The sequence below is a fragment of the Gavialis gangeticus genome, unplaced genomic scaffold (assembly GCF_001723915.1).
Source record: "Gavialis gangeticus isolate Ggan-Ray unplaced genomic scaffold, GavGan_comp1, whole genome shotgun sequence".
Taxonomy (NCBI): Eukaryota; Metazoa; Chordata; order Crocodylia; family Gavialidae; genus Gavialis; species Gavialis gangeticus.
Window position 1 is genome coordinate 97787 of NW_017728993.1, and position 17446 is coordinate 115232.

Here is a 17446-nt window from a genome sequence, read left to right on the forward strand (position 1 = left end):
CCCACCACAGCAGCCAAGTAATGTAAACCTTTCCCACCTAGCAAAAACCTAACTTGTAAATGATATGAAGATTGAAAGACGTGCAGAACAAGTACTTCTCTCTTCATCTGTCTGATCACTAGAAGACACTTGAACATGTTCAGCCTTATCCTCCTAGAGCTATGAATTGCAAACTCCTATTCAATTCAGTGATACAGAGTGAAGCTCAGCTCCTAGATGCTGAAACAGAATACTGAAATATCGACTATTCATAAAACGCCTGCACATCTTTAAACAAACATTGTAACATTAAAATTGATAGCAAACATGAGCATTAGCATCAGCATTAGATAACCCATTTATATGGCTTCTATTATGCCCAGCTAAGCCTGATTTAGAATAGAAAGAAAAATTAGGAGAATGGATCGATCTCTCTGAAGACCATATTTTGAAGCTTCCAATGGACACCACTCCTACCTGCTTGTATTTAGGCCACCTTCCCAAGAATACACACACCTACATCAACTTTCATTTCTACAAAAAAAAAAATCCAAAACTTTGTAGCACTTTTATAACTAGACACGTATTCTATTCTCAAAGCTTGAAATTGTATGTATTCTGCAGCAGGAATACAGTCCATGTAGCTATTAACTGTACTAGTTACAAAGAGATGCTTAGAATAGCAGACAGCTAGGACTGGCTGTCAAAGGATTCAGCACTGAAAGTTCGTCTTAAATGTTTTCTTCATTTTCTCTGAAACTCCACAATTGAAAAATAGACACCGTGGTACCTGGCATACGGGACACCGATTTTTTTCGGACATCTCTAAGGAAAGGGAGAGATTAACAATGGAATTGGCTGCAACAGAGCATGGCTGAGACTGTGCCTATATTTATGCCTTCGAAGGGGTAGCTCACATAAGTAGAGTGCTGTATTGCCTCATGCAACTGCATCAGTGATGACGGTAAAGTTGCCATTTAAATGTTTGTGGTTTATTCTGTGACATCTCTCAAGCCACTAGTGTTTCCATGTTGCCTCTCTGCCTTTGCTCTGTAGTTTCGTCCCATAGAAAGGTTATGTTTTTTTTCACTGTCTGGTTCTCCCACATCTACTCCCCTTAAAAGTCTCAGGAAACTGAGAAAGAGCTCTTCCACCAGCAAAAGGTGTCCGCAAATACTAGCGTCAGCAAAAGCTCAGACCTTCTCTTGGAGAGGAGACCAAGTTCTCAGAGCTTTAGGGTTACCTCATGGCCCAGACAGTAAAGTGTGAACACTGCTCCTTGAGAAACTACCTGAGCACCCCTGTGGTGGAAGGGTGCAGCCAGCTGGAGAAGTTTGGGAGAGACTAGAAGAGCACTGTGTAGCTTCTGTATGTACAAGGCAGGACCTGTAGGAGGCAGTAGCTGTTCCACCACATTGCTAACTCTCGTGCAGAGGAGGCTGACTTAACAAAAACAGCAGCAAAAAGCCTATTTCCCCCTTCTTCTCTTTCCTGTAGCCCACTGAGTGCAAGCTTCTGAATCTCTTTCCCTTTCAAGTGTTTATTGGTGTTTTGGGGCAAGGTGTCTTGTAGTTGTATGACAAAGTTGTTTCTATAGTTTTAAGAATAGGTTAGACAGAGATGGGATAAATATAATCCTGCCATGAGAAGGGAGGTGGATTAGGTGATCCCCTGTGGTTCCTTCCAGCCCTATTTTTTTATGACTTCAGCAAGATACTGATTTCTGAAAGCTAACAGGGGGCTGTTTCAAACCTAGTTATGCAGGTCATGCAGTTCCTTATTTCACTCAGAAAAACCCACCCAAGAACAGCATGTTAACTATAGCTTTTGGCCAAAAAATGAAAACCACTGAAGATAAGAGTATTACTGGCAAAAGTTATCTGCAAGTGTAAAAAAATTCTTTTGAATATATTTTCTTAATTTCAGTTTTATTCAAAACTAACACACTTCAAAAAATGAATACATTCAAAGGTATAAAGCCAACTAGGAGTGTGGGGGGGGGAAGCAATTGGAGAGCTTTGTTTTCTTCTTTGTTATGCAAATAAATGGGTAGGTACGAAGATGGTTCTAAAAGCTTAAAAACCAGTGATGGCACTAATTTTTGTTCCTTGTTTAAGGAAACCCTTCAAATGTTTTGCATTTAATGGTAATCTGCTAGGTACTACTTGTGCACTCTAACTGAATTTCAATTTCCATTTAGTGTAGCTGAAAAAGTAAAACATTGATCTAGTAATAAGAAAAATGTTGTTCACCAAATATAGGTGGTGAAAAATCAGAAGTGTCAAGCATTCATACTTGGTTAAACATGTATAGAAATACTTGTCATCCTCATACTTAAAAAAAATAAATATCAAACTTTTTAGAAAGAAGATTGAAAGAAACCCACCAACCGAGAAACAAGATCAAAACTGATTATTTAAATAAAAAGTTCCTACTTGCTGACTTCAGTTATTAAATTCAATGGAAGTTGGGGAGGCAGCACAATTATCAGTCTTCCCCAGTTTGCTCACTATTCCATCCCCGAGCTGTGCATGTGCGCACACAAACATATAGGGTTGCACTGTGCTCATGCAAGGTAGGTCAATGACGTACCTAGACTCCTGGTAGCCCTAAGCAAACTTTTAGTATCTGTGTCCCCTCTTTACGAGAGAATAATGAATTGGATGACGGGGGAAAAAAAAAGTACCATTTTCATTCCCCCTTTCTGTCCGGGCCCTGGGCAGCCACTTGGTTTGCCCACACCTTTGTCCGGGTCTGAGGTTGGTATACAATATAGCTTCCTCTTGTGGTGTATAGTTGAAATATTTAAGAATACTTTTGTAAATACATTTATTTTGAAAGTTACTGGATTGTATCACCTTGTTCCAGGACTATCTGATTGATGCATAATTTTAGATGAGCTTAATATTGTTAATTATGTGAACAGACCTCAGCCATAAAACTCGAATGTGTTTGCTTAGCATGCTACAGCAGAAAGTTTATTCAGTTCCATTTTGAAAATATTTGCAACTGAAATTTATTTTAGCCAACTCAGACATAAGCTTTAAAGTATAGGCTGTATATAACTCAAATACAGGTAGTACTTTTTATAACAATAACTTACAGGTACAAACAAATGATAAGCTACAATTTCACAAAGAGTTGTAAACATTTTGCACAATTGTCAGTCCTTTCTGTTAGGCAAAGTGCTCTTTTTGATGACAAATAAATTAACAAACACATAACTAGAGTGGACTACTTCCAGACAATACAAAAAAGGTGTTTTCAATAAGTCTTGTAAACAACATAATAGTTATTTATGCAGAATCCATAAAAGTGTCTTGCAGGCCAACTATACTTACATATCTGGGCATGGGCTTGAAAACGCTTTGGATGTTAAATTAAAAAATTAACATTAATCTCTTTTCAATGATATTTTAATACACAATAAATGACTCTTGAGATTACATCCTCAATAGCTTATATCCCTGAAAGAAAGGAATTAGGTGTGACTTATTGGCAGTTGTGTCATTGAATGGGGTAGCAAGGGCTGGAGTCCAAGAGCTGTAGGTGAATGAGCTACAAAAATAGAAAGATTTACTGGTCAACCTTGTTGGAAGTAAAAAGTATTTGCAAACAAAAACAAACCAAAAAAAATTCACACCACCCCATACAGCACTGTAGTATTTGGACCAGACCAGCAAGGTGCAATATTTTCACTGGTCTTAGCAAGATCTCGTCTAGTACAGTTAAAAAAAAGGAGTTTAGCCACTTCGAAGCACAGTGTTAGTCATGTCTAACCCTTCATTCTGGAGCACAATAAATTAGTGCCAGCTCCATCTATACCCCATTCAGGCACATTATTCTGCAGTTTTGGAAGAAAGCTAACTGGGACCCTGTCTGCAACTACAGATACAGTTGTATCAAGGAACCCAATTACAACAGTCATAGGTAATGCATGGGGGGGCACGTGCCCCCCCTGAGATTGGCCCTTGCTGGCTGGGGAGTGGGGGGTGACTGCCAGTGTCCCCCCTGAAATTGTGGGCGTGCCAATAGAAGTGCTGCCAGCAATCTGCTGCTGGGGGACTGCCCTTCCTCCCCATCAGTGATCAGCTGCTGGTGCCCCCCCCCCCCACTATCAGGAGACTCCAGCTGCCCAGGACAACAGTTATTCTCTAACCTAGTTACAAACACAGTTCAAACCTGTAATGTAGGCTTCAACATGGTTGCAAAACGCAGCTAGTTTCTAGTCTGTATTATGAACCAGAACTAAATATTAGATATATCTGGTTATGAAACAACTATGCAGTAAGTAGACTGTCCAGTATGACTGTGGAAAGAACCCTGGTCTACAGGAAATTGCTAGATCTTTCACCAATTTCTACTAATCCCTTCAATGCTTGGTATACAAGTCTCAAAAGAACAGTACATCTAAAAACCCTGACTTTAGGGGATAAAAAAAAATTGCAAACTGTTTTCTTTTACAGTTACCTTTAAAAGTTAGCAAGAATTACATTTCTACAATGAACAGCAACAAGTGTTAAAATATACAATTTCTTATCTCTAGCATCCATAGTATGGAGAAAGTACATTCATACTAACCAAGTTTGTAGCTATGCTTTACAGCAAAGATACTAAGACACTCACCTCTTAAATGAAGTGTAGATAGCAGCTAAAGTACTAAGAAGTTCCATACAATGAATACTGGGAATAAGAAATTAAATAAATGTATTTACTATTCATCAGCTGGTAAGTATTCTTGCTGCAGCTCATAAAGCCTCCCTCATCTTAGTCTCAGATTTACAAAGAGTTACAGTAAGTTATTGTACCTACCATCCATATAACTATGTAGAGCAGTTAACATAGTCCCATCTTGGGGTACATATGCAGAGTATGCCATTTCTTCTAACATTGGTGGAGACAGCCTAGATGGTTGAACTGCTGTGACAGGAGCAGTAGATGAGTGATTAGGACTAACATGTTTCTTATGACGTGCTCTACAGTTTTGAAACCACACCTGCAAAGGGGGAAGAGTTACATCATGTTGATTCACTGCATTTATTTTGACATGTCAATATGATAAAACCCTTAGCTTTAAATTTAAGCTAAGTTTAGTGTCAGAGTATATAGGTTCTTAAATGGAACAGTCAAAAATAGGCCAAAGCATACATGCTATGGTGAGCTAGATAGTTGAGGCATACCAAATTCTGTTACTAGTGGTGCACAAGGGACTGAAGTGGTAAGAGTCACATCCTGTCACCTTTGATTTTGCAGCCTGAATGACTGTGGTATCCATTTACAGCTGGGTTGACTGGGGACAGCTTTCAGTGAAAGTCCAGAGTGAGACTCTCCCTCTCTCAACTCTGGATCTGTAGCAAGATACCTCAAATGCTCTACTGCTGTGCCCCAAAATTGTTGAAAGGAAGGTCAAAATATCCTCTGATTCCAGTTTTATTTCTTGTAATCTGTAACAGACTGGCCTCCATCCTTTGAAATGTGGTCCCATTAGCCAGGGGCTTCAATTTACAGACATAGTCTGTCAAACTTTTAGGCTACGGATAAGATAAGAGAAAGTCAGGGTAGGATAATAGTAATCATGTTGAATGCGAAGGGCTTCCAGCCAAAATTTTGATTCTGTGTTTGAGCTAGAGTTTTGGATGGATTTGTGGATTAAGATAGCTCTAAACAAGTTAACAAATAGCCACAATGTTAATATTTTTACAGTGCGAATATGGTGCACAATTTTGGAAAGTAGATAAATGTGATTAGACCCTGCTTAAAAAGCAGCAATTTCCTGATTTTCTTTTTTTCATAAGTTTTGATGCATAGGGCATACAGTGAAGATATATTTTTAAAAGGTAACACTTTTAGGTACTCAAATATTGTATCCTCCCTCCCTGGTCTAACAAATATGAATGTTCTAATTCTTTCCCCGACTCAGGAAGTTTGACTTGGGAGTTGCACTTAACCCACTGTATAGATCTTTTTCCAAAAGAAAAATTTACATCCAGTAAGAAAATTAAAAGTTATGGTGAGCTGTTACGGAAGTCACAGACCTAGAATTAAGTAAGCAATTTAGTACAGTCACCTGTATCACACGCCTGCTCAAGCCTGTTCTTTCTGCCAGTTTTTGTAGGGTCTGTGCATCTGGATTGTTGTCCTGAGCAAACTGTGCTTGCATAACCTGAAAAGATAAGATTTTTAATTGAAGTGTTCATAAAGCTCCTTGGTCAATTTCAGAGGATAATGCTTGTCTCAATTAGTTCTTCAAACATGCTGTCCCAGTACATCATTAAAAAGGGGAAAAAAATTATCTTCTGATATTGTCTCTTACTCTGATAAAGTGGCCACATTCAGAAACTTAGCTTTATTCTGTTTTGTATTAGTCACTGAGGGAAAAGAAATTCAGTTATGATTTCACTAGAGAGGGATTATGGAAGAGAATTCATTGCAGACTAATCCAAATATGGTTGATTAAGAAAGTGTCTATAGCTGCAGACCACTTAATACACAATAGGGGCAAGGAATGAACTTTCAGTTTGACAGGTTCAAAGAGACCAGTCAATCAATCTCAGTCTGTATTCTAAAGAGGATCCCCACTTAATCCTTTTCCAGCTGCCCTGAAATATGCATGTAATTTTGAGGCCCTGAGTTTGCCACATTTACCTTTAATCCATCTCTGAATGACATGCAGGCTATAAACTGTTCCTGCCACTGCTTAAGATTAACATGATGTTAAGGACTCCACAGTGCAATACTTTTTATGGAAACTTATTTATTGTAAAATGAATGGCCATTTTGTAGATGCGGATATCAATTTAATCTGTATTATAATCAAAGTCAGATCAATCCCTTCAGCATCTTGAACTAAAAAACTTGAATTTTTACTTTGTTCCCTATGCTGCTGTGTTAGCATGGCTGCATATCATTAAGAAGTAGCAGCATTCTATCCCAGAAATGGACTATGTTTCAATTGCTGGTAAATAACTCATACATAGCAGCAAGCTATAGTTTGCAGACTACTTGGGGTCCCATCAGACGAAAGACATTATTACAGCCTGAAAGAATATTTCTTACTTAAGGTCTGTAATAGTTTTACTTTTGTGGCCTGCAAATTCTGTGCCAATATAATTTTAGATTCTCTTATTTCTGTGTTTTGGGGACGAAGTGAAGCAATCTATCCTTCAGCCATTTGCAGGTTTGTAAATTTTGTTTTAGTGTGAACCAAACTGGAGCATCTCACAGAGCACTAACTACCCCAGTCATGCACAATATACATTTCCTCTTGTATTTATAATCCCTGTACATTGAAAAGCTTGGGCATTCTTTTGTTCAAGTAGTGACTGTTTTTGGACTCCTCCATCTTGATATTCATTCTGTCCTCCCCTTTCCATGGGTTCCACTTCACCTAGCTGGAAATGAATAAAGCCTCTACCCTACTGCAGTCTCACTCCCTATGCAACCGTTTGTAAGTGTGTTGGAGGGCATGGTACTGCCACAAGACCCACTTCTGTTTCTAAGATGTAAAATGGTACAACTCTAGTTGGAAACAGTCCAGACTAGTGGCGTTTGTCTTCTTCCAGCTGTCCAGTTCTCGGGGGGGGGGTTTGTTGGTTTTGTTTCTACAAGATGCTCATGCAGAACTTTTGGGGTTTTTTACTTTTGAGATTCAGGACATTCTTTAAAGAGAACCACCTCTTTTACTGCACTGTATAACCCATGAATACTGCCTGACCTCTTCTCTGGTCCACTGCTTTGGATGCAACTAGCTGTCCACTCCATTTGCTCCTCCTTAAGAGCTATAATTTCTTCAAAATTAGTTTTACCATAACTTTTCAGGAATTGTTGTCACTCCCACACTTTTTCTTCAGCTGTTTCATAGGCTAATGCAATAAGTTTCATTTCATTTACAAAAGTTGATTTAGCCCATTTACTATACTGATGTTTTACATCAACTGCTTTCTCTCAACTGGAAGCCCATTCTGTTGCTATAATTTTCATATGGGAAAAATTAGTCTCTTACTTGTTAATCGAGTTTCTCCAAGTCCCAATATGCCAGCCCATATAGTGGGTATAAGTCCTCCTACCAGCAGATGGAAACATGAAAAAAAATAAAGCTCTTGTGGAGTCAAAGTTTGTACAGTGCTTTGAATATAGAGCACTATGAGGTGTGCATTAGCTGCTTTTACATAAGAGTAACTTGGTAGCTGGATGAACCTATTCAGATTTCCTGAGCATTAAATTTGTATTCAGCTTATGCCAAATGTCCATAAAAAGTTAAAGGAGGAACTGATTTCCATATTACCAAAACAAGACATGACAGGGTGGGATGCCTAGGCTGAGACTGTCACCTTAGTTCTCACTGATTTCCTGCCCTTTGAGAATTTGAAAGCCTCTTTGAATTCCAAAGCAGATATGTATTTGTGGATACAACTAAAGAGCAGATGTTTTGGTTATCAAATAGAAAAATCTTAGCCTTCCATAAATCATTCTCTAAAGAAGTTTCCCCATGTCAGTTTGCAAGTAATATAAAAGGTATTTAACATGTGCAGGTAGTAGTTGCTCATATTTCTGGGAGAGATGCATTACTCCTGTTCCCAGAGAGGTACTTAAATTATTTTGAACAAGCAGATGGAACTACCCAAACTTGTCTCTATATGCTGCTTTAATGTGGTTTCAAATCAAAGATCACAATGAAGCATGATGATAGCAGCTGTGAATGCCCCAAAGACAGATATGAGCTGGAGTTAAATTTAGATAGGATAGGTTCTGCCCACATTATTTCAAGGGTGCAAACAGAAGCTTCATGAATTGAGAGGAAAGGCTAGAGACAGGCAACTATAATGTAGAACAAATCGAGTCCCAGATCACAAGGTTCCATGTGGAAAGGAAGATGATTTAAGAAAGTTGCATTAACTCCAGAGGCCAAGAACTCCTAGATAAATATGCAATCTGTAGGGCAATACTACATTTAAACTGTAGTTCCCTAGAAGCTTCTGCCCACCCAAGTGAAAGGCAAAAAGATACAAGATTGAATCTATAGCAAAAATTATTCAGTTCTAAATTTAACAGGCCCTGGAAAAGATTTTTTTTTTTCAGTCATCCTGTAAAACTAAGATATCATTAATTAAAGTTGGATAAGATAGGAGTTAAGTTTTCATCTGTGGAAAATCAACAGAAATTCTAATTGCTACATGCCTATTCCCTTGGTTGAATCTGGTTCTGGTTCAGCAGCTGCTTTGGACTGGAGTCTCTCCACAACTTGGGCTAAAAAAAACAGACAACTGGTTTGATGCAAGGCTAAATCAGCCTGGGATACCATTCACATCTAAACAGGTCTGTCCCAGCTCTGTTTACACAGGAGGTTTAAATGGCAATTAAGTCAAATTAACTGTCATTGTTCCAAGACAAGGGTTAATTCAAATAATCCACAGGTATTTAATAGGAGACAATGGGTTTGTCAGTCTATAAGGTCTGGGGTTTGCTGCAATACAAGAGGCTTAAGGAGATGAAACTATTGTCCATTTTTAGCAGAGACTCTTAGGCCCCAGTCTCTTTAATCTTCATCCCAATTTCCTCTTTGATGTCTCCTCCAGATTATTGCTAATATACTGGTCCACTGTTTAGCTCTGCATCTATGCCTTCTCCTTCAGTGGCTAAAGTGGCAATGGAGATTCTGACCCCCAACTGAGAGCACTCTCCAATAGCCAGCCATGTAATACATTAAGTGCCCAGTTTCTTTCATTATTCTGTCCATCTTTATTACTGCCCAAGAGGTCGGTCACCTAGCGAATGTTCTGTTTTATTGCTAAGGAATAAGAATATGCCATCCAAACAGAGTTCAAGATGTGTTGACAGAGGAACCAAAAGTTAGTCACATGTGAATGAAAGCTTATCTGTAACACTGCCAAGTTATATAAATTGAGGGCATCCTGCCCTAACCCCAAGGGGAATACATTAGACTGTAACAGCTGAGTTCCAGCTAGGAACTGAACTGGACATTCAGTTTTAGAATTAGATCCTGCAAAAAGGTGGTCTTGTTGACCCAAGTATCACACACTAATTAACAAGAATGCTACCCTCTCACCAGGGCATGTGCTCATTATTCTACCTATATCATCAAGGTCTGGGAGAATAAAATCTCTTTCCTAAGAGACAGCCAGAACTACCATTTTGTCTTGGGGAAAGTACAGGACCTTAAATATCCAGTATTGATCAAGAATGAAAGACTGAAGAAAACAGTTACACTATATAAAATGGGGACATATAGAAAGAATTAAATGTAGAAATAATTAAAATTAGGCCCACCTCTGCCTAGCCTATAAGACTTGGAGTCTTTAAATACATGGTCTGAAGCTGTTTGGTGGTGAAGCTAAAACTGGTCATACATTTCAGTCTCTGAAAGATAAACCAAGATTCTCTGTAAAGTTCTAAAATAATTTGATAGAAAATGGTTTATTTTCAGAAAAGACAGTGATGCTTGGGTGACTTCATCAGAAGAGAGACCTGGTCCAAAGCTAGAAATCTAGAATAAGACAAATCCTGATATGGAAGGAGACAAATCCTGATATGGAAGGAAGCCCTGAGTGACAGAGCAGGTTCAGCCAGCCAACTCCCTTTAGAACAGACCTGACCTCACAAGAGTTTCAATTCAACATCCCAAAACATGCATAACGCCTCACATGAGTTCTTGCTTGCAGGAAGAAACATATCCAGTGACTGAGCTGGTGAAGAGGGACATGAGAAAAAAAAATACTTTAGCGCTATGCCTTGAAACACAAAATGCAAACAGTGGCAGTGAGCCTCTTGGTGCTGGCACTTTAAACGCTACAAAAATGAATTTATATCTACCCCACTCAACCCAAACCTGCAGGAGGTAGTTCCTAAAAACAGGAAGCTTGAATATTCAAGCTAATGTTCTGAAAATTAAGTCAATGCTACACTCAATTGCAGTGGCTAACATAATTTCAATGGATAGAAACAAGATTTGAACAGTTCAGAAAAAAAGTCAGTCATTCAAGACAGGAGGTGAGGGGCAAGGAATATTCACTGGATAGCTTTCCTTATTGCCATTTACATAATCTAGAGAACAGTAATCTTGGTTGCACATAAGCATACCAGGAAGACTTTTGCCTTTCCTTCTCCAAGGACATAATCAACCTTTAGCAGAAAACTGTACAATTATGCCCCTCTTCTGCACCCTCCTGGATAAAATAAGGAAGGTCATTTGATTGGAGTCAACCTGGGGGTTCCTGTTTATGCTGATGTGAACATAATACTTCCCAATTCTGAAGACACACAACCTTGATTGTCATTAAAGAGCTGATTGTGGTGTTCTAATGAAATCCAAAACTCCAACCAACTAGTGTCCTAAGGAGCCACATGTAACAGATTTCCATAGCATCTCTCTTCATATTACATAGTTCTGAAAATTCTTTGTCTTTACATGCAATTACAGTAGTGACGTAAACATCTGATGAAATTTATTTAATCAAGCAGCCAAAACAGATCAACATTTTGGTTTCCATCTTGCAGCATATACCAGCTGCCCCAAGGGAAATAAAAAGCTTGAGGACCAACCAACTACTCCATATTAAATTGCTAAAGCTAACAAAATATTGCAGAAACATGCTGTCTTGATAATTATGTAATTTACGGCATACACAACAATGTTTATATGTATCTAGTTTTAACAGTTAGTTTCAAATGGTTACAGTGCTGCCTCTACCTGGAGTTGATCTGCTGTGAAGCTGGTCCGAGCTCTTTTTGCTGGTTTTGGATGATTAACATCTTGTTCTGTTAATAATGCTCCTTCCACATTAATCCCATTCCCTGAAAAGTTTTAAAACAGTCTGTTAATAATTCAAGCTAATATTAGTTAGTAAGTCACAGTATTCTGAAATTGTCTTTGACATTATTTATCTATCTGAATAAGGTTGGCTTTGTTTTCTTCAGAAGTATAGAAAGCAAGTTGAATGTACAAGAATAAAAGCAAATGCATCAAATCATGTGAGCAACATCTAGTTCACATACATACAGCTCTAGCCTTAAAGCTAGAGAACTGCTCTCAAGGAAGCAGAAATAAAGCAACAATAGCAAATAATATTTAATACCAAAAGAGAATATTACCATTTTCAACTTCTCTTTTTAGGTTGTCCAACATACAGTCATAGTGTATTCTACAAAGGACTTTCTCTTCAACCAAAGCAAACTCCTCCCCAGTGGAAAGCTGTCTTTTGCAGGAGAAGCAGGCAAAGCACGCCAAGTGATATACATTTCCCTTAGCCCTTCGGACCCAGTCAGTAGAATGGATGTGTCTGCCACAGCGTGAGCAACGGGTTCCATACCGTCTGCAACAGGGGTAAACAAAAGGGTAAATCACAGGACCAAGTCATTTTAGACTAAACTGTCACTCTGGGAAAATTAGTGGCAAGCTGACAGAGAAAAGTAGTTGGAATTCAAAGTGTACTGATCATATTCATAGTCAGAGGACTGTCACATTTACATTTACAGAAACAGTTAAGAATTTGCACCTGGTGGTTTTAAGAACAGACCACTGCTCATTTAAAGGTTTAAATTTTGCCTTCTGTCTTCAGGAAGGTATTAGTCATCCAATTACTGAAGTGAATTCACAGATATCCAGTCCCCACCCTCACTTTCTAAAGCTCTTTTTCTAATGGATTGTCAGCTGTCTCCTTGTGCTATTGACCCTGTGTTCCATGACCTTCCAATTATTCAAACATTATTTCATGTTGACAAAGTAGCTTGTAGAGTTAAATACAAGAGTTTGAGCTACCGATTTCTTTAACAACTAACCAAAGATTAAAGCAGAGAGCTTCCAGAGGGAGAGAAACTAGACTTCAGGAAATAGCCAGGAGAAAGAAAAACAAAAACATATAGTTGCTGTACTACTTTCTTTTCTTTAAGAGAAATTTAAATACCCAGGTATGTTTACAATGCTGGGAAAATGTGACTATAGTTTCAAGAACAACACGGTGACTAGGATACTTCCATGACATACAAGCATACATTCTGGAACATCTTGAATGTAAATTTACGATTCTGAATTCAGCTTAAGGTACCCGAGTACATAGCTCATTCTTCCAAAAGGGCTGAATACCTGTCGTTCCCTTGACTTAAAAAACATTCACCCACCAAGAGCAAAACTTAACTTAATCTAATTTATTTTGGTATTAGTACCCTGATAACTGATCGCGGTCAGTTTAGTTACCAGTGTTGAATCTCCCCTACCACTTTAGTGTTTGGGGTGAAATCCTGACCGTGACATCTCACACTGGCAAGATTCCCACCAATTTTGGATTGGGGGGGGCATAACTTCACCTTTTATTGGTCCGTTTCAGAAGCCCCATGGCTCCTTTTGATGCCAGTAATGGTTAACAGATTCTCTTTCATATAAAGATCTTATTCTAATTGTGTGCTGACCGTTCCAAAAGTAATGGTACGTACACAGATGTATAATAATTAGAATGTTCTGTTTACAGGTTTTGTGGAGAGACTTAACAAGCAGATCAGGTTTTGTAATACTTTGAGGTGATACCTTAAGTCTTGTGTTATAAGCAGTCACATTCAGTCTGGCTTGGAATGGAATTCTGCAGCTTTACTTTGTAGACTTGAACTAGAACTATTTAAAGGAGACTATTCCCATGTGAGGACTTTAAGGTCTGTTATTACAACGGTCTTGCATTGCATTGTTGAAGCGAGCCGAGGGTTTAATTCCCTATTGGGTCTCATAACTGAAAGATCCATTCAGTAATATTCTGAAATCATGATGCATTGTGCAAATATCCCTCCCCTCCACCAACCAAATCAAAAGTTGTGTAATTATATTTAAATGAATTCTCTGGTATTTCCCCAATTTCTTTTCAAGAAAATTATGGCTCAGTTATTTGGGAGTTACTGAAAATAAATCTAGAAGGTGAAGGACCATCTAGTGTAACTTTTACTTACAGCCTAATAGAAAGTGTCACATTGGCTAGTCATTTTTAAAACTTGTGGGTGATATACCTGAAATAATCAAGTTTGCAGAAGATGTCTTTATCTTTGATGTAGCAGCTGGTATGCCTTCCTAGAGAAGTTCTGCAAACACTGCATGAGAGACAGCGTACGTGCCAGCACAGATCATTTACCTGCAATAAAAAATACGTGTGGTAGTACATACCTAGAAGTATTTTTAAGTTCCAAAACCCAAGTTTTGCCATACCCACAATAGAGACCGCATGCATCATAAAATTATTGCAAAAAAACTAGATTTCTTTAATGCAACACACATCCTCATGTTTTGAAGTGTTTTAATTCTGCATGATGTTCTATAAGTTAATAGAAGTCTTTGGTACAATCACTTATTTGCAATTAAGATATGGTAATGGGAAGCAACAGAACTTTTTTCAGTCTCCTTGTGTCTAATTCTGCTCTCACACCAGTAGAGTAGCAGAGCAGAAGGTGCTTTCAGATAGGGTACCAGAAAAAGTTATCTGCAAAAACCAGCACCACCACACCCACAGTACATGCCTACCAAAAATTGGGAAACTTAACTGATTTGCAAGTTGTTTTGAGATTTATGTGCTAAGGGCAAAAATCTCTTTGGCAAATAAAACAAGCCATGCATTACACCCTAACTTTACTAAATGAGTTTTCAACTCTTATAAAACGCTGGTTTTTCAAAGTAGTTTGCGATTTAAAGCTCCCCCCCCACACTTTTCAGTCAGTTTCAATAGTTTCCGATGCAAGATCCACACATTTTAACAACAAACTGCATACCTTGTTACTATTTTCAATTACTATTATTTGATAAAAGGGCAGTGCATATTTCCCATCCCTCGCTTGCAAATGCAGAGTGCCTCAGATAAGCTTATATGCTTGAGAGTCAACATTTGAACATTAACAACTCCAACTAAAAATGAAGCTTAATCCCATGTTTTAGCAAAAGAAACAAATGCCAACTAAATAAAAAGCGAGTTTTGAATTTTTTTTTATTTGGAATCAAATTCTAATCTCCCGTACGCCAAACAATAAGATGATTAATGCCTGCCCACTTATGCAATGAAACAGCAGAATTTTGAGAAGCAAGTAATGTACCCTTTAAGGGAAAAGAAAAGAAAAGGGGGAAGAGCTGCAAAATGTTGCCAGAACAGCCATGTATTTGTTAATTGTGTCAGAGATTAATTATTTATCCATAGAAAGGCTGCTTTCAAGGTAAAACACTGCAGCCTAATATATTAACAGTTGTATACAGAGTCTGGTATTCTTAAATATATTGTTATAGTAGTAGCTGCTTTTGATGCTTTTTTAAATGACAGTCTAAACTGACAGGTTTACTAGTACATCCCAATTTCATACTAATCCACATCTCAGAAAAGTTTCCATGGTAGGAAACTATCCTGTTAATAAAAGTTGTCAGCAACTGAACCTCTCAAGTAGCAGTGAAAGTGAGCAAACCATTAGAGAGAGGACAAAAGCATCTTGGTTGAACCAAGTCTCAAAAGCAGACTGCTCTAACATTTGCTAATTACTTTCCACCTTTGCTAATGCTGTTTTTGCTTTACCAGTGTTAGCAACATTGAGAACAAGCCACCATTGCTAAACCCCATATTGCATGAAATTCCTCAGAACAAATGTAATCAACATTATGCTTAAAATGCTGGCAACAGCCCCTAAACAGATCACTGCTGATATTTTATTATTCTTAACCTACCATTATAAAAAATGTTACCATTCTATTTACAGTCCTCTATAGGTTGTCCTACTTAATCACTTAGTGAACACTGGAAATGATGCCAGCAATCACTGTAGGTAGGGAGGAGATAAATTTGAGTATAACTCATTAAAACCATCTAGGCTTCACTGAAAAAAAAGCATTTTCCTTATGTTTCAGCTATAGGAAACAGGAGGCTGGGAGCATCAAATGATTTGTCCAGCATGTCACAAGAAGTCTGTAGGATCAGAATAATTCCCAGTTCTTCTATGATCTATTAGAGGCAGCAAAGTTAATTTTCCATTTACTTCCCCTCCCCTTAATTTAAAACTAAGAAATGAATTGTGTAGCCTTTATGCTACCCATTCCTGTACCTTCATTCACAATACTTTTTGAATTAAAGAGCAGGAGAAAAGTTATCAATGTTGAAGACTTGCACAATTTATCATGACTCCTAGTATATATACACATGACAGACATCTTATGGAGTCAAATGACTTTCATTTTTAGCGAAAGGTAAGTTTCCTGCCTCATGCTTGCAGAGAAGAGGTGGAAAATCTGGTCCAAGCAGACTCTAAATGCTCTAAGCCAGAAGGCAAAAGGAAAGAAACCTTGAATTCATTTTAAGAGAGACCCTGGTTTTCAGAGATCAAGATTTGTTTTAAATGCTGGAGATGGAAAAGGAGCCAAGTAATGACAGAGGAGTACTGTCAATTCACATACTCCCCCAACAAGAATGACTTATTTCTGTAGTAAAAAGATCACTTCAGAAAACCTATTTTGCCTTTAGAATGATGCATTACGCTAAAAATGTTTATTAGCGGCAACCTGTTAAGTACCAGAGTAGTCGGTAGCTCACAGAGCAGGAAGCAGAAACTGCCTGTTCCCTGAGAGTTTACAATCTGATTTTTTAACCCAAAATGTTTCTAAGGCCGTATTTTTGAAATCTTGAAGAGACTCTTTAGGACTCTCTCAAGGTAACTAATAATTCAGCTTTCTGCCAAAGGCCCCGATCTTGCTAATATTTATGCTGAATTTTACACGTTAATAGAACCATTGGTAGCAAAAATACACATTCATCTGAAGCGAAGCACATGCAGGATCAAGAAAGACGACAGTGAAACAGAATAGCAGGGCTGCCCGTTTTTTCTGGCGTGGATGGGGAACAAATTCCAGGGACCAAGCATCAAGAATGAGGCAAATTTCATTTGACAGAATTAATTCATAATGCAGGCACAGTGCACAGAACTTACCTGTCTATAAAGCTTCCTCCATAAAGTCATTTTCAATCACAATTAGCCTACATCTTTGTAATGCATTAAGCCTGCTTTGAATTTATGCCCTCACATTTTAAAGCATTGTTCAAAATATTTCAGCTAACATTTTGAAAACACACCATGGTGGGCAATGCCAGTATATCTTGGTAGAGACCACTGATTCTCTACCAAAAAAGGATAATTTTTTTTATAATGTTATCACATGATATTTTATCAGGTGAACATATACTTAAACACCAAGGCATTCAGATTGTTTCATGAAGAAATCAACTTAAAACTGGTTCAGGGGCAGTGGGTACCTTGGACCATGTTATCACATGTTACTTATAAGCTACGAAGTCCTCTTAGCAGAGCAGCTCACTGGACAGTGCAGGAGGGTATATTATTCCCCATAACCCAGCTGCTCGGAGAAGGATCAACACTGTAATGTAAGTGTCCTAGTAGATGTGGTGCAAGCAAAACCTGCAAATGACACCATGCATAAATACAGCGGCTGGTG

General features: G+C 38.2%; 1 protein-coding gene across 1 annotated transcript in view; it reads right to left on the reverse strand.

The window, feature by feature from the left end:
• Positions 1-2926: 2926 nt before the first annotated feature.
• Positions 2927-17446, reverse strand: part of LHX8 (LIM homeobox 8) — a 20903-nt gene continuing 6383 nt past the window's right edge. Inside the window, exons 3-8 of the mRNA XM_019528385.1 lie at positions 13984-14105; positions 12088-12308; positions 11687-11790; positions 6047-6142; positions 4792-4975; positions 2927-3537 (exon numbers count right to left, since the gene is read on the reverse strand). Of these exons, the coding sequence (XP_019383930.1) occupies positions 3461-3537; positions 4792-4975; positions 6047-6142; positions 11687-11790; positions 12088-12308; positions 13984-14105 (804 nt within the window). The 3' untranslated portion in view covers positions 2927-3460. The remainder of the gene's footprint in view (positions 3538-4791; positions 4976-6046; positions 6143-11686; positions 11791-12087; positions 12309-13983; positions 14106-17446) is intronic.